The sequence below is a fragment of the Polyergus mexicanus genome, unplaced genomic scaffold, assembly GCF_030449975.1.
Source record: "Polyergus mexicanus isolate NDT 795.1 unplaced genomic scaffold, iyPolMexi1.0 SCAF_2, whole genome shotgun sequence".
NCBI lineage: Eukaryota > Metazoa > Arthropoda > Insecta > Hymenoptera > Formicidae > Polyergus > Polyergus mexicanus.
In genome coordinates this window covers 6,394,973-6,404,382 of record NW_027223322.1, presented here as the reverse complement: position 1 = coordinate 6,404,382, position 9,410 = coordinate 6,394,973, and the positions used below count along the sequence as shown (strand labels likewise).

Here is a 9,410-nt window from a genome sequence, read left to right as displayed (position 1 = left end):
CTCAAAATTTCAAAGAAGAACGAGGACACGACCTAGACCTTTCTTTTCGTCGGCGACCTTTCGGAGGCTTCGCGGAGTGCCGCTGCCGTCGAGGACAGTCTTTCTGGTCCACAAATGTCTTCCAATCTGTAAGCTCGAATGATTTTTCGATCCTCGGAAAGCGAGATATTTATCGAGCGTTGCAAATCCGAATCAAGATTTTCCTTCCACTTTCGATTTCCTTCCACTCTCAATTTTCTCATGTTTATGGATTCTGAAGGATTTCGATAGGATTTAATTTATATAGGAAGCGAGCTTCCATTTCGAACTTCGAGTAGACAGTAAACGAGAAGTTTTTCAGTTCTTAGAAATTTAAAAGAGGAAATATAAAAAAGGATTAAATAATTGTTTAAAGTAACATAGTTAATATTGAAGATTAATGAGAATCTCAAAGATCTTTAGCAAGAACATTTATATTTTGCTTGTCCGTCTTATATCCCATTGATCGTACTAGTAAAAGATCTCACTAAAAAGTCAGTAATATTCGCAAGATGTAGCTTTGAAGACTTTTTCTATTTATTTAAAATTATTATATTTTTTGCAAAAAGTATCTATACATACACATACGTACATATATAATATAATAAAACACATATAATTAGTATTCAAATTCAAAATTAGATACATATATTGTATCTCTTTATTCTTAAAATGCTTAAAATGTGATAAATTCACAAAAAAGAGAAGAAAAACTCAGATCCTTTTTAACCATAATATAATAATATAACGCTATAAATTTATTTCATATATAATATTATATAATATGAGATACATTTTCTAAAATATCACTAATTTTAATAGCCACTGTGCTACGAACTGATTTTTTCAGTGAGATTTCACTGATTTGCAATGCTATAACTCAGATCAACAGACTATTTACAGACTATTCTTCAATAATACACTCATCCATTAATAGAATAAATAATAAAATAAGAAAAAAATAAAATAGAATAAAATAAAATAGATTGAAGATCGAAAGTAGAAAATTTTCGACTTGGATATGAGAAATTCTCCGATATACATAGGTAATTCAAGATTTGATTCCAAATTTTTAAAATAATTTCCAATAGAAAATATAAAAATTACGGATCAACTTTAAACCATGTAATATTGTATATATAAAGGTCATGTTTTAGGATCTGAGACGGGTAACGTATGATGGACACCAAAATCCCCGACAGGCCATCCGTCGACCTTCACCCGATGTCGAAACGTCCGCATGCTGTGTTCGGGGTGAATTCCACCGTCACAGCGCAGGCGTCGAACGATAAGGTTCACTACCTACAACGGCTGCTTCTGGTGAGTGCCACCCGCGCGATTAAGATGTGTGCAAGTACCGCGCTGCGTTCCCTCTTTAGATTGTCCCCGAGGGGTGTCCGCGGCGTGAGCTGCGGCTACTCGATAGCTTCGGATAATTATGATCGACTGTGTCTCGCCATGCAGGTAGTCTCGATATTACCCCTTCCCGGTTACATACCTAACAAATGACTTCCGACGTCATTATGTCATCTTTTCCAAATATTCCAGGTTAACTTTTAAGGAGCTTTTCTATCGCTTCTCCTGTAACGTGAAAAGCGAGATAGCTAGAGGAATTAATCGAGGATTCAATTTGTTCACATTGTTCATGCAATTGGGTCGCGGTCTTTTTCCTTTATTCGTGAGTTCGCCATTGGCGCAAGCTCGTGCAAGTCACGTGGTTTCGTGCGCAAAATGATCGAGCTAGCATCGTATTATTGACGTTCTGTCAACCAAGCGAAGATTAATTTTGTCATAATCGCGGATTTATTTTATAAAAATAGCGAATTGTGTATCTTTACATCAAACGCACTTTGTGCATTTTTTCGAAAATATGTCCTTTCTTGATATCTATCTATTATTCGTGAATATAATCTAATAAAATCAAGAGAATATTAAACTATATATGTATAGATAATACTAAATATCCAATTTTTAAATCAAATTTGTACTTACTCTTTTTTGGTAGGGTAACCGCCATAATAGCGAACAAGTTATAATTTTGTGATTGACTTTATACATATATATATTATTCTCTCCGCAAAACAAATTTTAATCACGGATGTCAATCAAAATATCAGGAATTTAACATGATTTGATCTTGTTTCAGCATACCTGCAGAGAATTATGGACAATTCCGGAAGGTGCGATAGCGACGACGACGACGACGACAAACTACTTCTCCCATGACCGATCAAAATACATTTCATTTGGCGTAGTAACTCAGGTAAACATATAATGTAATATATAATATTATAAATGGCTCGCTCAATTTTTAAAGTAAAAATAGTAACGCGTTGTGAGAAAAATGCGCTCGAATATAAAAAATAATTTTCTTAAACGAAATATTGTTCTCCAATTTTTCTCCTTTTCAGTTCTCTAAACTATATTATTTCATCCCTATTTAAGAGAAAATAGATGTTTATTATATTAGTCATATGTAATTTTTTAGTTGAAAGCAACGCGCATTACAAAAACCGCGATAAAACGATGAAAATGTTTAAGAAAGTTTGGATATACGATTTTTTACTATTTCATATTTCAATAAAATTTTAAAAATAAAACAATTAATTAAAAAATAAAATAATAAATTAAAAAATTACAATCTACATCCCTTTTTTCGCGAAATTACAATAATATAATCCAATTATAAAAGCTCCATTAACATTATGCGTCTACTCTCGAAGAATGTTCTTTCTGTATATTTTTTCACTATCTAATCTTACACAGTAATTCATGATACCTTATACTGACCGTTGCTGGCTAATACATGCTGGAAATTGATAACAATACAATTCTCTCGTCCAATCAACGCTCGCAATGTGGTGCCACCTACGTGGGTCACTTTGTCAGTCATCAGTCTGGCTTACATATTTTCGTGTGTGTTTTGCTAAATATCGTATATTTACATGCTGATCTTGACAAATATCGCCTGTTCATTGCAATTCTGCTGCTAATATCTATTATGATTTGGCGTACGATAGAACATCTGTTGAGGGAAGGCATTACATGGATAGCTAAGAAATGCATTTGGAAACAGGTACGCCAGATCTTTTTATAATTGATGTAAAATGTTATTTAGTCGAGTGTAACACACATATATTGTTTCCTCGACACTATTAATTCTTTATAGAAATGATTTCGCGCAAAGAACAAAAGAATCAATTATTTTAAAAAGTTTTACATTAAACGAATGGAATGTGTATGCTTTTATAAATATGTATATGTACACATGTCTCTATATGTATGTAAAATACTTTTTAAACTTTCGAGTATTTATTCGTCTCCTAATCACGCGCCGCGTATCATACTTTATCGTTGTAACTAACTCGTTATCTCTGCAGTAGACAACACATAAAATTATATAATTCTATAAACTTAAGCTTTTGAATCAAATAAAATACGGCTTTATCACGAATGCGTTTCATAGATGCCTGAATTTTTCAAATAATTATAAAAAAAAATTTAAAGTATATAGCTTATATCTATGCATATATACTTATATATATATATATATATATAAGACACCTAACTGTCTAAAAAATAAATCAAGATAGAAAGAAATGTTTCAAACCAAAATTGTTTGGTTCTAAAAGGGGGTCATAAGATGGTGCCATTAGTTTGACCTTGGGTGGAGGCATTTCGGAGATTTCAATGTCAATCTTGCTTTTTTAAATGGAAACACCCCAATTTTTTTACATAAATCGATTCCTTGCGATATTCTGTATGAAAAGTTATAGGGGTATGATGGCCAAAAGTTTAATAGTTTACGAGATATTTTATACTTTATTTTATTACTTTACTTTGACATAATTTTACATAAACTATGAAATATCTCATAAAATTATCTATTTTGTAATAATGTTACCTTAATATTTTAAGCACAAAAAATGAGAGACATCAATTGGCGTAAAGAAAATAAAATAAGATTGAAATCACCGAAGCGCCTCCACCCAAGGTCAAACTAATGGCACCATCTTATGACCCCCTTAGAACCGAACAACTTTTGTCTGAAACATTTCTTTCTATCTTGCTTTATTTTTTAGATATTTAGGTATCTCAATATAAATGTGTTCCACCCTATATATAGAAGTAGTATAAAAATTAAAGTCGCATTTATTAATCATCAACGATTCTTCAATGAAACAACATCGAAAATCAATCAAAATAATTCATTATATTAATATAATATAGTATATAAGTGGAGTTTATTACATGTAGATGATATTTCGGTTGCGTTCGGGAAGCACGCTTATGCGCTAAAAGCGTCGTTCTATCTTTGTTGTTTACTGAAAGTTGAACAAAGACAGAACACGCTCATAGTACTAAAAGCGCGTTTCCCGAACACATCATTCCCATATCAATCGAAATTTCCCTAGTATTTTGAAGTACCAACTTGAGTTCGTGTGCACTCGTCTCGCTTCGTGCATTATCGGCCATTCCCAGGGGCGACTCATCCGCATGAACGATAATGATTAACATATTGAATATAGAGAGAGAGAGAGAGAGAGAGAGAGAGCTACGAGAAAGAATTAAAGATTATTAGTATATTTCGAAATGAGCATATTTAAGTATTCCAATATACTTAATTCATTTTTTATTTTTTTGTATTTATTTTTACTTGATTTATACTAATTAATAATATTTATATATTTAACAACTGTAAATATTATACTAATATATTTAATTTGAATAATTCTAAATATTTATGTTTAATTTTTAAAGTATACTAGTATATTATTTAGATACGTATACACTTGATTATTAATATATTTCGTGTTTTTCATAAACAAATTTTCTTCAGAAATTATATACGTCTTAATTTTACTAGTTTGACGATGTGAATTATTTATTACGTAACACGCGTGAAATTTGTGGCAAGTGTCGCGTTATCATAAATGAACGATTATTGATATTTATTGAATTTAGTCAATATGCGCAATATTGTATATAAGGACCAGTAGAGGGCCACGTGTAGACACGTCCCTGGCTTGCCGAGGGTCGCCGAAGTCAAGCCGAAGAGACCTCGAGCCAATCGCATTGATCCAAAGTCCCAAGTACCACGTCGTTGTCGCAACACTGTTGTACGTCGCGCACAGTCGCGCTCTCGGGCATTTTCGTAGGTTCAATTTTGGGGACCAAGCGAGCCTATTCTGCCTCTAAAGACGTAAGTCCGTAAACTCCACACTGTTAATCCGCATCAGTTCATTACATAACGTGGGTAACAAATCTATCCATCGCGCGATACCCGGACTAGGATCTGTGCGTGGTTGTTGTGCATTTCGTTTCCTCTATTTGCTGCACCTCTCTGTAATTCCAAGATGGCCGCCGATAGAGAGGCTCCGAAAGGCCCCTTATGGTGAATTCTCTGTGCCCTAACACTCGCAATTCCTCGCACGCTTTCCCCCGCTTGCTCAATCCCGTCGAAAGGGAGATCGACTCATTCGAGTAATCCCGTTCGATGGGAAACGGGGGGAGGGGGCCTCCCCTCGACGGCCTCTCCGAGTAGTCGTCGTCGTTTCTCGCGGAACACGTCGACGTGCCGTCATCGATCCCAAAGACGAGGTCGCATTCCACGCCAAGATGCTAATCCAATTTTCACGCCATACGGCCCGGTATCACGCATAACCTCCCTCCCCCCCCCCGCCCCCCACGAGCATCGTGTCGTCGTCTCGTCACACACGAGCGTCTCTTCCGCGCCAACTTCCGATCGCGTCCGCCCGAGCAATTTTGGCGGGCTCGTCTGAATATAGGCGAATATAACGCGCGTCTCGATCAACGTGACACGGCGTGACACGCAACGCCAAACGTGCAACCGTATTCCTAGAGTTTTAGAGAGAAACGCCGTCCTTTTCTCTTTCTCTTCTTTTTTCTCGTTACACGTTCTCGCGTTTTTAAAGAGCATATCTCGCGTAGACGTTTTCGTCCCTTGCCCCCTCGCCCTTCCCTCCCTCTCTCCCTCCCTCTCTCCTTCCCTCTCTCCCTCCCTCTCTCCTTCCCTCTCTCCCTCCCATCGCGCGCGCGCGCGCGTAGAGTGGGCTGCGATCTGTACGGTGGTGTCCATGACGCTTTCACGAATGCGACTGCCCACGTTTTGCAGAATTTTATGAGCCGATGTCCACGTCGTTGTCGAAAAACAGTGTCGTACAGCAAGCATCATCCTCACGCTCCTGGATATCGTCCGTCTTCGATTTCATTTGGGATCAAGTGAGCCTGTTTCGCCTTCCTAAAGTAAGTACACGCTCCCGTACGCGGGCTCCGTTAAAATTCCTCGCTCTTGCGGGGGGGGGTGGGGTGGGGGGGGGAGCGGATCCTTCTCTACATACACACCCCTTATACTGTCTGTTCCATGTTTTACGTCTACTATCTCGCGTCTCGTTATACCGTTATTAATTCGAACAAAAATCGCGTTATCTCTCGCATTACTCCGAGGCTCGCGCTCTTGTCGACTTTATCGAGTAACCTTCATCTTGTCGCACACAGCTCATGCTCATAAACTGCAATCGCATGAACACACATAAAACTTATATATATAGGCTGCGATCGAGAGGACACTACGAGATGCTTCGAAGCATTGCATTAATCAATTAGAATAAAGAAATCTTTACTCACTTTGCCCTGATTGGTCGATGAAACGCTTCGAAGGATTTCTAGCGTCATTCCGATCGCAGCCATTGTTAGAAGACTCATGTCAGTTACACGTCAACAGTGTGGTATTTAATTAATCCTTTTTAGATTTCTTTCTAGATTCTAATAATAACATACTGTATCTTTAGATAACGTACGATGTTAATGTGTGATTGTTCCATCAACTGTGAAAAATATGGCAAAATGTTTGGTAAAAAAAAAAAAAGAAGAAGAGAGATTATCTCATTTAGAGATTTATATATAATATGATCCTATTAATCTTTCTATTTTAGTTCTCTTTACATTTTGCATGCTTTTGTACATATCTCTTTTATTGTTACTTTATTTCTGATAAAAAAAATAATCGCTTATTAACGATTAAGACTGACACATTATACGATAATGTAATAGCGGCGAAATTGACGGAGCAAGAAATCTGAATCGATAATGATTAATGCGCTGCAACATTAAATATACAAGGTGTCCTAGGCCACACGTACACCCCTTTTCTTTCAAAAACTAAACATTTTAAAGAAAAATGTTTTCAACAAAAATTGTATAATTTTGAGGGGAACATAAGATGGTGTCATTAGTTTGACCTTGGATGGCATCGTTAAGGTCAAGTCAAGGGCACCATTAATTTCTTAAATGGAATCCCCTATTTTTTATCACATACTCTTATAACTTATGTCGAGAGCTTTCCAAAACACTATAATAAATTATTTTTTCATTAAGTACTTTTTGAGTTATTTTGTATTTTAATCTGATATATTTTGATATAAAAAATTAAATATCTTGTAAAATATTTAGTTTTCGATAATCTTACCGTAATACTTTTATGTACAGAATAATGAGACAAATCAATTAGTATAAAAAATAATTGTTTTTAAGAAAATTATTTACAATGTATTTTTTTAAGCAATTTTTTTTTTCTTTTTTTTTGGCACTAATTAATTTGTCTTATTATTCTGTACATAGAATATTGTATTACGGTAAAATTATCGAAAACTGAATATTTTACGAAATATTTTATTTTTTATATCAAAATATGTCAGATTAAAATATAAAATAACTCAAAAAGTACTTAATGAAAAAATACTTTATTATAGTGTTTTGGAAAGCTCTCGAGGTAAGCTATAAGAATATGCAATAAAAAATAGGGGGTTTCATTTAAGATTTTAAAGTTGATCTTCACATGACCTTCAAATGATTTTCCAAGGTCAAATCATTGTCACCATCTTATGGCCCCCTCAAAACCATACAATTTTTGTTGAAAACGTTTTTCTCTAAAATGTTTAGTTTTTGAAAGGAAAGGGGTGTACGGGTGGTCTAGGACACCCTGTATAATCTCGTATCAATTGAATCGCACTATATGTCTGAGTTAATTAATTTCGTTTAAAGATTCTCGTTCCTTTTTTCTAAATTGTATATATTTTTTCTATCTTTACAACATGCGTAGGTAGAAAATGTCAATTTAATAAACTAGAGGATAATTGATATTAAATTCGTACAAATATTTCTCTAATTATAATTGGAGAGATATCGATTCTTTCATTTCCACGGATTTCTTCGCATCGTTTTTTATATTTCTTGCACTTGAAATGAAATGAATGTAGAAAAAACATTAAGAAAATATAAAAAGTATTGTAGAAGCGATACAAAACAAACTTTGCAACAAGCAGTAGCATTAAAAAATCTTGCTTATGCTAAATATATTCTTCCTATCCTCGTCTGGTTTGTGCGCATTGATCTATCTCTCCCTTCATCGAGGGACCTCGATGTAAAGTAGGTAGAAAAAATTCTGTCGAATTCATCCAACGTTTAAATGTCTGTCTACCCAACTCTGTAAAATAACGTCGTTTTCAATGATTCCATATAAAGGATAATAATGAGAACACGTCTATTCGATAAAGGATTAATATTATTATTCATTTACATGATTGAAACTCTTCCGGATAAAGCTGATTAATCGATTGAATACGGGCACAATTAGATTGTCCATCAAAAATCTTAATGTTAAGGTAAAATGAATGCCAAAAATATTTACCAACAAGTCTGAATTTTTAAAACACTTTATACGGTAAAAATAGAACGTACAATATATATTTATACAAGTTATACATAAAAATATCTTGTTTGTTACAGATGCCGCGAAGTAGGAGGCGTCACCGCTCTCGTAGCCATTCGAGAACACGGTCACATTCTGTGGGTTCCCCGCAATACGAGCATAAACGCAGACGTATCGATTATGAGAGTCCACAGAGCAAAGGAACCTATAGGTAAGTCGCCACGTTGACCTTCGAACAGAGAGAGAGATTCCCCTTTCATTATAATCGACAATGCGTATATGATGCAATATATTCTTTTCCAATACTCAAGAGAGAGGTTACACGACAAAAATTTACACAATCCTATTTTCAAAATAATTAAATTGCGCGCGATTCTATATCACTGAGACAAGTTCTATGAAGATATAAAGAAATATTTATCAATAATATCTGACAAAAAAAAAAAAAAAATTTCGGCAAAATAAAAGACTAACACATTCGTAAAGGATCTTTAAAATGTACTTGAAAAAAAAAAAATGTATGCTGAATGCAAATAAAATTTTTCCTTATAAGATTTTTTTCTGAGACTATATTTTTAGATAGAATGCGTATACCCCTCTCTTGCTCCCTGTCGCTCATTGTCAAAGAAAGAAAGTTGCAAGGAAAAGGGGGAGAATGCGC

General features: G+C 34.8%; 1 protein-coding gene across 2 annotated transcripts in view; it reads left to right on the top strand.

Moving 5' to 3' along the window:
- The first annotated feature begins 1,441 nt into the window (after nt 1-1,441).
- Doa (Darkener of apricot) overlaps nt 1,442-9,410 on the top strand; it is a 28,565-nt gene continuing 20,596 nt past the window's right edge. Inside the window, exons 1-4 of one of the 2 annotated variants that reach the window (XM_070315679.1) lie at nt 1,442-1,482; nt 1,567-1,696; nt 2,165-2,281; nt 8,827-8,960. In XM_070315679.1, coding sequence (XP_070171780.1) covers nt 1,457-1,482; nt 1,567-1,696; nt 2,165-2,281; nt 8,827-8,960 — 407 coding nt within the window. In that variant the 5' untranslated portion in view covers nt 1,442-1,456. Of the gene's footprint in view, nt 1,483-1,566; nt 1,697-2,164; nt 2,282-2,809; nt 3,095-8,826; nt 8,961-9,410 lie in introns of those variants that run through there. The other variant, XM_070315680.1, reaches the window with a different exon arrangement.